Here is a 15221-nt window from a genome sequence, read left to right as displayed (position 1 = left end):
GTTCTGGCTCTGTCCTCATTTTTATTTAGTTCTTTGGTAAGAACAGATGACAACTGAAATAGTCTCGTCATAGTGTAGCTTGGACTGCTGTGCTCTGCACGGCTGGCCCAGTGCTGCCTGAGACCCAGGAAACACAGCAGAGGCTACACGGTACAACAGCATTTAATGGTCAGAAACAGTTGTACAGTATTCTAGTCAGCCACAGAAGCTGTTAGAGGACAGGATCCAGTCCTCCCCACACCAGGCAAAGCAGTTATGGACATGAGCTGGTATGTGGCTGGGCCCACGTCCTCATCCCCTGGGCCTGAGGACAGACTCCCATCTGACAGCCCCAGCTACCACTCTATTCATGAGGGGAGGGGTCTGTACCCCACATGCAAGAACCCTTGCCCTTTGTCAAGTGGAATGGGGCTGTGAGTTTAGGACGAAGGGGAAGCCCCATGGAAGCTTCTCAGAGCTTGGGCAAGGGTTACCCCTGTTCTCAGCTCTCAACGTGCTCACTTCCCCAGCTTCTTCATCCTCTCATTGATGCTGGCAAAATTCCCCTCGACCGTGGCCAAGTTCTCACGCATAGTTGTCTGTACCTACAAAGGGGAGAGAAGAGTCTTGTTCTTGTTTGGTTCAGGTGTCCACTGGGGATGAAGAGCACCCAGAAGAAATTCTCTTTAAAGGAAAAACTGCTTGTCTAGCAAGCATAAACCAGGCACAATGGCACAAGCCTACATAGGCCAGCACTCTGGAGGCGGAGGCAGGAGGATCTCTGAGTTGAAGGCCAACCTGATGTACAGAGTGAGTTCCAGGTCATAGTGAAAGAAAGAAGTGGAGCCACAGCTTTGGGTCTCTGGTTTTGAGAGGGGTGGGTGGGTGGAGGGAATGTCTGTGGCAGCAGTTTCCAAACTGCCTACCCTCAGAGTACTATGGCTTGAGGTCAGGGTCGGCATGAGCAGGAGCTCTGTTCAGCCTGCCTCCAGAACTGCTCACTTACTTGATAAAAGGATAACCAACAAGTAGACTGATGAAGTTTCCACTGGTTCAGAATTTTAGAAAGCTAGAGGAAGAATATACCACATACATTTTTATGTTTTGTCTTGAGTCCTGGAACTAGCTCTGTAGACCAGCCTGGCCCCTCTGCCTCCTGAGTGCTAGATTAAAGGTGTGGACCACTAAACCTTTCCCCATTTATTTCATCTATTGCTTTTGAGACTGGGTCTCATGTCACTGTGACTGGCCTGGAACTCAAGAAATCTGCCTGCCTCTGCCTTGGAAGAACTGGGATTAAAGGCGTGCACCACCACACTTGGCCTGGTTTTGTTTGTTTTGGTGGTGGTCTGTGATGCTGATCTCCCTACAGCAGAAAGAACAGTTCATGCAATAGAAACTGAGCACCAGCTAAGTACTGGGAATTAATAAAAACAGGCCAGGCGGCTGGAAAGACCTCAGCAGGTAAAGAGCACTGGCTGTTCTGAGAGGACCTAGGTTTGGTTCCCAGCACTCACATGGTGGTTCGTGACCATCTGTAATTTCAATTCTAGGGAATCTGACAGCCTTTTCTGACCTCCAAAATAAGGACCGCACAGACTGATGCACCTACGTGCATGAAGGAAAACACTCCTACATATAAAATCAAATCCTCTCAAGAAGCAGGGCTGGGGATGATTAGTGACTAATTTGCTTATTGTGTAAACATCAGGACCAGAGTTCAGATCCCCAGCACCAGTGTGAGAACGGGGGTTAAAAGCACTGGTTGCTCTTCCAGAGGACCTGGGTTCAATTCCCAGAACCCACATGGCAGTTCACAGTTGTCTATAATAAACCCTTTTGGCCTCCTTGGGCACTAGGCACACACATGGTGCACAGACATGCAAACAGGAAAAACACCTATAAACATAGAAATAAATAGAAGTGGGCATAATGGTCTCTATAAGTGTGCACATACACACACACTCAAATATTTTAATAAGAGAGGAGAGAGTGACAGGAGACACTCAACATCAGCCTTTGGCACAGGTGATTACACTCCCAACACACATATATGTACATAAAACACTGGAAACCTGGGCAAGAGAGATGAGTCAGCAGTTAAAGAGTACTACTGACCTGCTGCTCTTCCATGTTAACTTCCCAGCACCCACACAGCAGCTCACAACTGTAACTCCAAGATCTGACACCCTCACAAAGACATACATGCAGACAAAACAGCAATGCACATTAAATAAAAAAATGGGGCGGTGATGACACACGCCTATAATCCCAGCACTCAGGAGGCAGAGGCAGGCAGATCTCTTCTGAGTTTGAGGCAAGTCTGATCTACAGAGTGAGTTCCAGGAAAGCCAGGGCTACACAGAGCCCTGTCTCAAAAAACAAAAAACAAAAACCTACTAGAAACCAAAAGATAGATAAAGAAGGTAAAACTAAAGCAATATGTGCTCAGGACTAATTCCAGCACCTGGGAGTCTAAAGCGCCAAGGTTTGTTTAGCTGTGAGTTTGAGGCCGGCTAGGGGGACACAGCAAGGCCTGTAATTGCTCCTGTAATCCCAGTACCTGGGAGGAAGGAGGAGGATTGCCACAAATTTGGGACCAGCCTGGTCTACAAAACAAGTTTCAAGTCAGCCAAAATGAGACTTGAGACTGAGACTCTTGTTTGACATCCCTACCTCCTGCCAAAACCAAGTCCAAGGTTAGGGAGAAAGAGGTTAACTAAATTGGGTACAAAGGTCCTACGGCTACGAAAACAGAAGAGACATTCAACAGCCTAAGACAAGACCCTCTGAGGTGGGGCTGGAGAACTGCTGAGTTCTGCGAGGGAAAAAAGTGGCAATAAACAAAACAAAGGGATGGACACACCTGGGTCAGGAGAGTGGCATTGTCCTTAAGGGAGGCGGCAATCATCTGTTGGGTAGTATCCAAGTGTGTCAGGAGCTGGCCAAACTGCATAGCTGCAAAAAAACGTGAATAGGGGCACAGTTGAGAGCAGAGCCCAGGGTGAGAAAGGGACACAAAAGGGCCCAAGCTTAGGGACCAGCCTCACACCTTGCTCGTGTAGCTGCTTGATGGTGACTAGTCTCTGCACCAGCTCAGGGAGGGCAGAGGCAGTGGGGCTCCAGCGCTGTATGGTTTCATAAAGCTGGTGCACCTGGAAGAAGATGACAGGGCCCAGAAAGGATGGATGGCTGAGGGTATGGAGAAGGCAACTACTGATAAGACCTGAGACTCTAAGTCTCTGCATTCTGAAGTCGGCACTCAGAGGGGGACCCTGAGAGAGCACAAGGGGTATAAAGATGGGAGGGGCTTCCTGACCTTGCTCTGTGTGTCTGCATCCTCCACAGAGGCTTTGTGCTTGGCAATTTCATTCACCTTTCCCAGGACACTCTGAAAAAAGGGTGTTAAGGGTGAGAGGGCGCCCAGGGCTTCCAAAGTCCCAGGCTACTTAGAACCCAAGTGCTGCTCCACTTAGTACCTGCAGCCGAGCCTCTACTTGGTCCAAAACTGCAAGGTCCAGGGCGCTCACCTTGGCCTGCAACAGTTCTACAGTTTCCTAGAGGGTGGGGGAAGGGTTTGGACAAGTGTCACCAGGAAAGAAGCCGACTAGAAAAAGGTCTTTCATATTTCACTGGAGCTAATGAATATACCACTGAGATCCAGAAGTACTTATTGTAAGTCATCCATTCCCATAGCCCTTTGTAATCTAAACAATACCGGTCCTTCCACACTCACCATAAGGCAGGCTCCTTGCAGACCTGCAGAAAGGGGATTCTGATGGGAAATGAAGGAGAAAAATCAGCAGTCTTCATACCTACACAGGGCTGACTACCTTCTTCTATTGTTCCTGGTTTCAGCTGGCACCCACTAGCTTACCCCTCCCAGATTCTGGAAATCACTGGACCTGAAGGCTCAGGGTGCTGACTAAGTACAGGAGAGCCCCTGACCTGAGCATCCTGATCACAGCGGACAGTGGCCTCCAGCTCTGTCAGACGCTTCTCAAGTTCTGCAACCTATGGAAAGGAGGAGGTGAGGTTTGCCACCCCCATCCCCGCTTTCCCGTTCCAAGGAACCCCTTTCCTGGAACACATCCCTAGCCACAATCTTAAGTTTACACTTGAATTACATGGATCACTCGGGAGGTAGAGGCAGGAGGATCCAGCGTTCAGAGCCAGCCTAAACTACATATTGAGTTCGAGCTAGCCTAGGCTACAGGAGACCCTGCCTCAAAACCAGGTATGCAAGGGAGACAAAGAGAGCAAGACTTCAAGGGGAATCAACAGCTTTCCCAGCACTCTGTCCCCAGGCCTGGTCCTCTAAAGGGACACTCACTTTGGCAGCTTGTGAGAACTTGTCCTGCTCAGGCCGAGAGTGCAGTTCATAAGTGACAAGGCCACTCTCTGGGGGGGTCCCACCTGTGGGCCTTCCTCCTGAAGTCCCTTTGCTGTTCTTTGTGGCTTCCAGCTGCAGCAGTAAGCGCCTGGGTCATGAGAACATAAATAAGAGCATGACTACTTAGACCTCCTTGCCTCACACGGCCACGACAGAGCAGCAAGGCTGCGTCCTGACACGGTACTGCTCTCGGTATCTGCTCAAGTCCTCCGCAGTTCCACTCAGCAATGGTTTCCACAAGGACGGCACTCACTTAGCCAGGGCTCCATCCGGGTCAGTGAGGTTGATGGCAGCATCGGGTCCCAATAGCTTCTCCAGGTGAGAAGCAAGCAGCTGCTGCTTCAGGGCTGCCAGCTGTTTAGCCAGCAGCACAGGGGTCAGCTTCTCCTCAGTGGCTGACTCCTTCACTGTCGCCTAGGAAGGAAGAGGTGGGAGTGAGGCTGGCAGCTGTTTAGCCAGCAGCACAGGGGTCAGCTTCTCCTCAGTGGCTGACTCCTTCCCTGTCGTCTAGGAAGGAAGAGGTGGGAGTGAGGCTGGCAGGAATGAAGCTGAAGCAGGGCAAAACAGCAACGCCCTCAAGGTGATCTTATTTATCTTATGTATGTGGGTGCTATACCGTATCTGTGTCTGTGTACCACATGCGTGCAGGGACCATGGCGGCTACAGGGGCATCGGATTCGGGGCTGGAGTTACAGACGGTTGTGAGAACCTAGTAGGTGCTGAGTCCTCCAGAGGGCGACAGTGCTTTAGCCGCTGGGTCATCTCTTCTGCCCCCAGAAGACTGACTTTAACAGCATTAAATAGACTTGCAACCCCCAACTCTGCAAAGCTCACACCCTTTACCCACAGCTTAGGGATCTCTCTCTTCCTGCTGGGTGCTGCTCCTCTGCTACAAAAGCTGCGGCTGGGGAGCTGGGGAGCAGAGACTGCAGTTACCTTGATTTTCTCCACTTCAGTTGTCAGCTCCTGGACTTCATGCAGTAGCCGCTGGTACTTCTGCTGCGGTGTCTCCTTCACGCCCAGGCCCTCGCCAAGCTACAGAGAAGCAAAGAAGATGCTACATCTCCTGTCAGAGGGAGCCTTGAGAATTTATCCAAAGCTTAGACCTAAGTCCTGAATCATTGATGCCCTACTATGGAAGAAAGGGAAGTAGCCAGAGGCTGGGAGACTCCAGGCCAGCAGTAGGGTAAAAAACACTCAACTGCATCCTGTTGGGCTCCTCAACAGATCACCTCACAACAAGACCATCTCCCTCAAGCTCGGCAGCTGAAAGCACTGGCTGCTCTCACAGAAGGCCTGAGTTCAGTTCCCAGTATCCACAAGGTGACTCACAACCATCTGTCACACTGTTTCTGGGAGATCTGATATTCCCTCTTCTGGTCTCTGCAGACATCAGGCACACACATGCTGCACACACATACATGCAGGCAAACATTCCTCAGTCCCTGGCTACAGGCCTGCCATGGGCTTGCTGCCCCATGTCCACCAACACACACGACAAACCATCTCATAGTCTCCAGATTCGTATCCTGTCCTCTTGGTTTTCCCAATGCGATCTGAGAAATCTGCCAAGAAAAGAAGGCTAGACTGAGTGGCCTGGCCTGGGCCCAGTGCAGTCACAGACCCAGGCGATGAGGTCTTAGCAGAGCACAGCCACTGAGTGCTGAGGACAGGAAACCCCTTAGGCTTGCTCTATGGTTCCCTCCCAACCTGAGCCCAGTCTCACCGAGGCCCTTTGTCCCCACTCTCTTGTCCTTGAACTTGTCATAGGCAGCATTGGGATTGACAATGATGTGTTCCACGCTCGTGCTGGTTAGCTCCTCCTGAGGGAACAGGGGCTTCAGGTCAAGGGAGCCCCATTCCCACCCTAGCATTTTAGTATCCCACAAAACTCCCAAACTACTAAGACACTGGGCCCCGTTTCCAAGGGAAAACAAGGGTGGTTTCATTCCAGGCTGCCCATACAGGCTCAGTCTAGGAAAGAGAAGCTTCCTGCCGACGCTGGAGCCTCCGGAGTATAGCTAGAGAGGCAGCACAACCTCCCCCACCCACTCTGTGTACACACCTCCCTCCCTCAGCCCTTCCCAGTTATCTGGCACACACCATGCACTCAGGGCAAGAAACCACCCTGACCTCTCTCAACGCCCCCCCCCCCACACTCCAAAAAGTAAGCCTGCTTTCCTGGCTGAGCAAGTCCACAGAGAGCTGACTCCCCATCCTAGTTGAAGGGAGGAAGGAAGGCCGCCAGCAAGGTCAATACTGAGAGTAAAACAGCAGGCTTTAATCTTGCTGAAGTAAGACACTAACTCTTAGATATGAAAGGAGGTTGGCAGAGGGTGTGCATAGAAGCCTGGTTTCTGGCTACTGTGGGGTCAGATAGTTCAGAGAGGCAGCAGCAAGGGCTCCGCGGGTTGTTTAAGGGACACCTTATAAGTAACAAGCATAAGCGGCTGCTTTTCTGGAGCACCCCGGGTAAGGGCCACAAGGAACACAGGTGCCACATGCAATGGAGAGAGTACAGCCCGCATCAAGGGTCAGTGCGGCATCTGCTCTCTCCCTGAGTCCTCAAGTAGAGGCCGTGGCAGAGATGGGAATCATGGTAGCGTAGAGCTGAGGCTGAGGCCCCTCCTTGTACAGCAACTTGCTTCCAGTAATTACATCAAGACAGCACTCAGGAAAGGGGAGCCTAGGAGTCCTGTTCTGTTAGGGTGGACACCCCCTATTCCACAGGAGGAAGGCAAGGCCAGTCCTCACTCCTGAATCTAGGCAAATGACTCTCAACTCTAGCTGCACATTAGAATTACTTATAAAAGCTTTCCTTAAAAAAAAGGTGGGGGGGAGGCAGGCCCATCTCTTAGGTGCTGATTTAAATGAATTGCTACCAGGCAATCCTATCTGCATTCAAGACAGAACCTCTGCCTGTGTGTGGGTATGTGGGAGCAGGGAGGAGGAGAAGCAGGACCCGAAAGAAAGCAACAGCTAGAAGGAGACTCCATCCTTCACCTCTACTGAGTCACAGATGGGATCGGAGTGGGCGGCAGCTTGAAAAACCAAGGACAGGGAAAGGCTGTAAGGAAGCAGTAGCTCCCTTCTCTACCTTTTCTTCAGGCACCTGCTAGGCAGAGGGGAAGGCAGGAATCTCACAGCAAGGAAAACAAAAGGGCTCAGTGGCCCCCACGCAGACCCTAGAGAGGAGACTGTGAACCTCAGCCAGGCTCTTTTCCTCTGCAGTCCTCAGCTGCCGAGTGGCTATGTGGCTTCTGGTCTCTAAGCTGAGGATGCCGGCCCAAGGAAGGCCAGCACATCATCTGAGCGCACTCCTGGAAGCATACTGCTTCTCTCCAGAAAAGCCAACAAGGTAGAACTTTCCCTTTAGACCTGCATAATGGCACATGCTTGTAATCCCAGCACCTGGGGGATAACCAACTCCAGCTAGACTAGAGAATGGTATAGCAAGACCCTGTCTCAAAAAATAAAAATAACGCCAGCATTCAGGAGGCACGAGCAAGAGTATTTCTATGAGTTCCAGGACACTCAGAGTTACAGTGAGACCCCGTCTCAGAATAAATGAATTAATAAATTATATATATACACATATACATGTATATGTATTAATATAAATAAAGTAAAAATACAAGATGGGCCTGGTGGCTTACACTGTAATCCCAGTACTTTGGGAACCTCAGGCCAGCTAGGGTCACAAAAGGAGACTCCGCTCAAAAAAAACAAAGACTGGACAAAAAAAACTTTTAAAGGAAGATGGCCAGATGTGGTGGCACATGTGTTTAAGCCCAGCAGGCAGAGGCAACGGATCTCTTTGAGTTCCAAGTCAGGCTGGTCTACAGAGTGAGACTCCATCTAAATTTAAAAAATAAAAAAAAAAGAGGACTGAAAGGCTGGATGTAACTAAGCGGTAGAGTATCTAGCTATGCTGCATAAGCCCCTGAGTTTGACCTCTGGTACCACATACACATAAAAGGAAAAAGAAAGAAAAAGACAGGGGAGGCATAGCCTGGAGAATAAGGACAGTTGAATCCTGCCTGCACCCTTGCAAATGGATGCTCTCCCATTTCTGTTCTTAAGTAAGGAAAGATGGGAGCAGCAAAGGATCAGTACTGAGGAAAGTCTCAGTGGATCTGAGAGCTGTTCTCCTGGAGAAGCAAGGCCTGGGCCAGGAGATGTGCTGGCATCTTCTCAGCATCTGTCTGAGCAGCAGCAGCCCCAGCAGGGCCAGGCTGGTGGCACATGCTGGTCTTCAGATGGCACCCAGTCCACCAGCATCTAAAAGATCTGCCTCGCCATCACAGTGACTTGTGCCACTGGAATGGGTGCTGGGTGTGGGACAGACTAGAGAGTCCGAAGACTCAGAGGAGACAAAAGGACAGAGAACAAACGCCCACCACAGCACACCCCGTTAGAAAGCGGACGAAGGTAGGGCTTCTTACCAGCTCCTGTGGTTTCCCCAGAGGTGAGAAAATCAAGAGTTAAAAAGGAAAGGGTGTGGGGGAAGGGGGATGAGGGAGGGAAAAAAAAGACAAAATTGTTATTAGCAATTGTCACATGCACTACATGACCGTCTTTCCAACACTGCACCACAGGGCCCCAGGGGAGCCTAGCAAAATTTGGGGGCCAAGAATTTTAGCTGAGGTCAGAATATGCCCCAAGAGAAAGAAGACCATGAGACCCTGCCCTCTCTGGTGGTGAAGATGGCATGAGGCTCTGCCGGTCAGCAGCGGTCATGTGGGAGTGCGAGGGCACAGTCGTTAGAGCCACAGCTGGTGCACAACAGGGTCAGGAGAGAAGGCTCAGGTGGAGGGGAAGCTGTAAAAATGGCAGCCCGAAGCAGTGTGCAGATTCTGAGGGCCTGTCACTGACTGAGGGCCCCCAATTCCCAAGGGGGAATCCCTCTTACTAGTTCATAGGGTTGAAGCTTGCTTCTTCTCGCTGAATGATTGGTAACTCGCCCTGCCATAGCTCTGAACGATGCAGGGTGATTCTGCCAGTATTCGACAGCACAGGAACCCAGAGGACCCCAAGATCCACAGCTACCAACCCTGATCACAAGACTCTCAGAGCTGGACTCGGGAAAGGATGAGTGTACTGCAGTCCAGGCCACAGATGGGGGTTCCTCACTGCTAGGAGGGAAACTTCCACAGTGTGCTCTGCCTTTTGGCTCTGGGGATGGGTGGGTGGGCAGGGGGAGGGCTGGCCGCCATTGTATGTACAGAAAACTCCTGTGAGGGCGGACGTGTGCTTCCCTAACAGCTCTCCAAATGCACTGGATAACAACCAGCCATGGCCCCTCTATTACTTCAGCCTCGCTTTTAGCCCACATTTTGAAGTGACTCCAGGTCTAAGCATGAGCACCCACAGGTGACACGTGCAAGCAGACGAGAGAAGCAAGTATTACACCTGTTTCTGACTTGGTCTCACCAAGCTCAAAGCAGCATGGGAGAAACTCAAGAGGAGGGAGGGAGACAGTGGGCCATGAAGTTCAAACCAAGAGGGAAGGGCAGATGGTGACGGACAAAAAACAACCAAACAAACAAACAAAACAGGATGAGGAGTGGTGTGCACAGCATATATCAAGTCTGTGCTGAGTAGGGGAGGGGCAATGTCTAGGGCACAATTCCTATAATATGGAGTAGTAACAGTTACCATAGAAACTTAATGTAGCACAGAAAATGGGAAAACTCCAAGTGCTCTGACCCTGGGTACCAGCTGACATGGTACGTGACTCCCTCTCATGAATGGATGTTTAGCTAAGTGGCTGTGCCTCAGACAACAAGACCTGAGGTTCTTCAGGATCTATGCCAATACTTCAGCCAGGGGGACTTCGGAACCATGGTGACAAAGAACATGAAGAGAGCTGCAGAATAAAACTGTCCAGGATGGGCCAACACAAATGCTGACCGCCCATCCATTTCTAAGAGGAACACAGAAACAGAAAGGCTCAGAAAACAAAAATAACCTAAATTATTATCCTAAAATTGCATAGGTCACCTTCCACCCTACTTTTCTCCAAGGCTTAACACAGGAGAACATTAAAATGGGTGCTTTCTCTTCCAGTCACTGAGAAACTGAGAAGTGGGGTGGGGCTTGGCTTTCCCTTTTGCTCTCCACCTTTATCTATAAAGGCTGAAGACAAGATCATAAAACCCTCTTCTTGCAACCCCTTCCAAGTCTACACCCTCATGTCTAAAGGCCTCCGTGTTTCTCTCCCTCCTTCAGTTTTATTCTTCAGGCCTCACAAGGTGAAGAGACAATGATTCACAATGATTCGTGCATCGTAGTTGCAGTTGCGTTTCTACTTTGATTAATGATCTTTAAGCCTAAGGCCAGGCCCGAATAGAGACTCATTGGAATTTGCAACAGTTAGCTACAATGATCGGAAAGTGGCAGAGCACTGCATGCAAGAGGGCAGATGAACACAACATGCAGAGAGAAGCGTTGAGTGGCCTTACTTGTGCAAACTAGTGTCCAGGCAGGGTGGTGAGGAGGGAGGAAGGGGGAAGCATTAGGAAAAACTCGGGTAAGTTCAAGTGCGCCAACAGTCAATGAACACAATCAAGCATATTCTAGGATACTCTAAACCTCAGGCAGGCAGGGACTCCCACCAAACTGCACTCAGGAAACCTTCCTTTTACACGGCACAGGGAGGCTGGGTCCTCCTCTACTGAGGCTGTCTTAATATTTTCTGCTTAAGTCATGAGCAGAAAGCTTTACTGACCCAAGGCCGGCTGTAGGCCCAGGGGAGGGCATTTGGGAAGTAGCTTTGCAAACACTGTTTTAACCAACCCAGGAGTGGCTGAGATGCAGATTTTCTATACTGGGAAGGGAAGGGCTGCTAGCTTCTACTGTTTTCCAGCCCATTCCTATTGTAAAGTAGTTTACTTCCTGCTAAAATTGTTTTAAAGGAATAGAAGAAAAATTGGGATCACCTAGAAAAAAACAAATAAACCAATTCTACTTCTTTCCTGCCCTCCCCCCACTGTGGGAATCGTCACACTTCCATGTTCAAGTTAAACTAGTAATCAAGGTCTGAAGAATATTATTTCCTGTCACAGTTTTTTTTTTTTTTATGGCAGTAGAGAAATCAGAGGAAGGTTAAAGACACTGAATGGACGGACATTCTACTTGATATTTCTTTAAATTAACACCTGGAAGTTGGGCACAGTGGCAAACACCTTTAATCTCAGCCCTTGGGAAGCAGAGAAAAGGACAGGCAGATCTCTGAATTCTAGGCCAGCCTGGTCTACATATGGAGTTCTAGGCCCGAGAGGGTGAGATAATGAGACCCTGTCTCCAAAACAGAACTGAGTGGCGGGCAGTGGTGGGAGACATTCTTGCTACATAGCCTTACATGTTCTTTTTTTTTTAATCTGGAGATTCCGGCAGAGAGCCCAGGAGATGAGGAGTGGACAGGCTCCCAGCCAGCACCGAGGCCGCACAGCCACAGCTCTAGGTAGGGAGGCACACAACTGCACCGCTCCTCAAGTTGCACATTTACGTCAGCATTATGAGCAGCAGCAGAGCCATTATGCAGCTCACTTCCCGAAAGCTGCCTTCCGAAGGCCCACAGGGACATGGAGGGGGCCAGAGACATTAGCTGACATCAGGAGAAAACTCAGCTCTCCACGTACACGCCTCTCTGAGCCAGGGTGATGAGAGCAGCTTCCAATCACCAGTGTTTACCGCTGGCTCCCAGGCCCTTTCACAGCCGCTTCCTGGGTAATATGCTGCAGGAAACAAATGGGCTGGTGTCCTCCCCCCACAGCCATTAGCCACCACAGTCATAGGCTGCTCAGGCTCAGCGAGGAAAAGGGGCCAATCAGAGATTTATACTCAGGCTCCATCGTGTCTGTATTAAGAGCTATCCCTGTACCTCCAAGAAGAAAACAATGATGGATTTGTTTGTTTGGAAACAGGGTGGCTGTGGCACTGTCCATGTGCATCACGGTTACGTGAAAAGGGACAGAGTTCTATCCACTGCTTCCAAGGCCTGATTATTTTATAGGCAGGTCTCGCTGTCTTCGGTTCAGGAATTCCTCATCGTACCCTTTACTACTCTGTGAGCACAGGGCTAACTAAGACACCCCTGGAGGGACAGCTTTACATTCAAGTATTGGCTATGACATCATCTGCATTATCTCCAAATACTTAAGCTGGGGGCAGGAGGGAGAGGGAGACTGACATGCCAGCAAATACAGAAGCCACAAGGGACACACTGTTGAGAGAAGGGACAGGGAAGCTATGCCCCACAGTGTAGGAAACATTCCCACAGGGGGGAACAGAATGAGGAATAAGTGAGTATGCCAAGCCATATCATTATAAACCAGCAACCAACATTCCCCAGAACTACCCAGCCCCACAGACACGGCCAAAGGACTAACGGACACACATACTGGGCCTGCTGAGAATGTCCCCAAGACTTTTTGGCCACACCTTCACTGAGCACCAATGTGAGCCCAGCTCAGCTTTCTTTGAAGATAACGAAGATCTATACAAGCCGTTGCTGGGCTTTGTCCCCACAGCACTATGACTTCTGCTAACTCACTTTAGGCTTTTTCTTATGCTACCTACGCGGTCCTAACTCTCCTCTCTACTTCCTGTATGCATCCTAATTGTCACATTAGTCAAGGGCTCCATAGGGGCAGGGACGCCTCTTCCTCTGCACTGGGAAAAAAAATCAAAACAGAATGAGCATATCTGTTAAATGATAGAAAATAATTCCATTCCTGATTAACACAATGAGCTCGTCGAACAAATCTAATATATTATCACGGTCTCTTCTCCGCTGATTATAAGATTTATGTTTTTCCTCAAAATTACTTTGCTCTAACCAGGCCTCTTATTTTTCTGGAGTCTCCAAGACATTTGTTACACCTTGCCTAATGGCTCCTAATGGTTCAAATTCCAGTTCTTGGTAAATACTAATGGGAATGTGCTGGGTAAGATATATAATAAAACAAAAAGGCCTACTGCAACCTTAAGCCATTTATTAATGTTCAAGCTTTTATAACTCAAAGTATGGATTAGAACCCAGGGGCCTATTCAATCACTAACCGAGACTATAACTGTTTTGGGGTATTTCAATTGTATTTAGAAAACCTAAGACTTGGGTTTTACTAGCAGGTCTTGTTAGTTGTAGTCCTACTGGCTTGACCCTCCTTTCTGGCATTGTTCATTGATGGTGGGCGGCTCAGCAAGGCCTTTGAAAGCCCTGAGACCACCCAGGCTGGGGTTGGCATACCCACTTATTGCTGTGGCTTGCCAGGGAAGGGAAAGAACTATCTGGGGGAGAGAGGTAAGAGGCCAGAGGGATCCTGAGGCAGCACATAGTCTTACCGCATCAAACTCTGCTTGATCATCCTCAGGTAGGTCGCTGGTTTCATAAACATCTGGCTCGTTCCTGGCCTGCAGGTAGAAGGAGTGACCACCCGATCTCACTACCCCAGCATTCCCCTCTTGTCCCCATGCCCTTTGAACAAGCTACTGCAAAACCCAGACTGTGATTCATGGATTCTGTCTGTTTTCCACTCCCCGTGCCAAAAGTATGTCAGTTCCCACATCTCAATAACCCCAGGTACAAACTGGGACCTGGGGTAAGCGACCAACGTTAAAAGAGAGATGTCATGGCCGGGCGGTGGTGGCGCACGCCTTTAATCCCAGCACTCGGGAGGCAGAGGCAGGCGGATCTCTGTGAGTTCGAGACCAGCCTCGTCTACAAGAGCTAGTTCCAGGACAGGCTCCAAAACCACAGAGAAACCCTGTCTCGAAAAACCAAAAAAAAAAAAAAAAAAAAAAAAAAAAGAGAGAGAGAGAGAGATGTCACCCTGGACATGGCTGAGAGGCCAGTCCTTGGTAACGACTTTGTCCTAAGCAGATGACAGTTCCTGAGTTAGGCCCTGCATTCACTCCACTGCAACAAGGGCTGAGAGTGACTCAGGGCGTTAGTTCTCAAGGTCTTGTGCGCCAGTCTCCCCACCCGGAGAACGCAGGGTAGCACAAACGAAGTGCACATGCCGGCTTGTGCATGAGGAGTAGGCACAGGTGCTCCCAAGGGACAGAGCTCCCTACTGGCACAAGGTTTCTGCGACAGTAATCTCTTCCCTGGCAAGATGAAGGCCATCATCAAGTGGCCTACTGAGTATGGCTGGAGTAAGGATGCGGGGGTGGGCAATCGGGAAATTTGGGGCAACAAGGGCAGTGTTGACATGGATGATACAAACACTCGGGCACAAGTGGAAAGCGCCCGGAGGCGATTTCTGGGCGGAGAAACCGGCTACTGCCAGAAAGGGGGCCAGACGCGGAGTCCAACGGCCCGGCCCAGTCGGGTCGGCAGTCCAGAAGGTGCTGCAGCCGTCGAAGGGCGAGAGGCGATAACCCTTGGGGCGGAGAAGGGGCTGCCAGCGGGAGGGGTCGCGGGTTGGTTTCTCTTGGGGGTCCTTGGGAGATCGGGGGCGCGGTCTGGGGAGCCGGGCCCGGCCCTGTACTCACAATGCCGGGGAGGTCGGCGTATTTAGGGTCCGCCATGGCGGCGGCGAGGCGGGGCTGGGGGACCGAGGCCTCGATGGAGCCGGGGCCGGTGACCGGGTGGGGGCGAGGCTGGGTCCGGGTCCCCGGCTCAGGCGACGGTAAAGGGAGCGGCAGAGGAGCAGGAAGTCTCGCGACAGGAGTAGCCCGGCAGCAGGGTACAGCAAAAGTCGCGAGGACAGTCCGCTACCACACCCCTGGAGAAGCTGGGATTGGTGAGAGCGACAGAGAATGAGGTAATGGCGAGGAGACGCCGATTGGCATTGTGGGATATGTAGTCCTGGTCCTCTGGGGCTTGGTCTGGGAACGACAA

At 50.5% G+C, this 15221-nt stretch overlaps 1 protein-coding gene across 3 annotated transcripts; it reads right to left on the bottom strand.

Moving 5' to 3' along the window:
* Position 1: 1 nt before the first annotated feature.
* Dctn2 (dynactin subunit 2) lies at positions 2-15121 on the bottom strand. Of its 3 annotated transcripts, XM_041663745.1 has the most exons (16): positions 14873-15121; positions 13721-13789; positions 10837-10845; positions 8818-8823; positions 6099-6195; positions 5876-5937; positions 5309-5407; positions 4626-4786; positions 4313-4460; positions 3928-3993; positions 3716-3754; positions 3459-3536; positions 3299-3370; positions 3032-3134; positions 2846-2937; positions 2-584 (listed from the first exon to the last, which is right to left on the bottom strand). In XM_041663745.1, exons 1-16 carry the CDS (start codon positions 14906-14908, stop codon positions 498-500), a joined length of 1224 nt encoding a protein of 407 aa, XP_041519679.1. In that variant the 5' UTR covers positions 14909-15121; the 3' UTR covers positions 2-497. The 3 variants fall into 3 exon arrangements, with proteins under 3 accessions (XP_041519679.1, XP_041519686.1, XP_041519694.1); XM_041663752.1 differs by lacking the exon at positions 10837-10845; XM_041663760.1 differs by lacking the exons at positions 8818-8823; positions 10837-10845.
* Positions 15122-15221: the final 100 nt, after the last annotated feature.

Source organism: Microtus oregoni, unplaced genomic scaffold, assembly GCF_018167655.1.
Source record: "Microtus oregoni isolate MIOR12 unplaced genomic scaffold, Mior012 000001F_ref0000356, whole genome shotgun sequence".
NCBI lineage: Eukaryota > Metazoa > Chordata > Mammalia > Rodentia > Cricetidae > Microtus > Microtus oregoni.
Note: the sequence above shows the minus strand (reverse complement) of the source record. Positions and strands in the feature narration are given on the sequence as shown.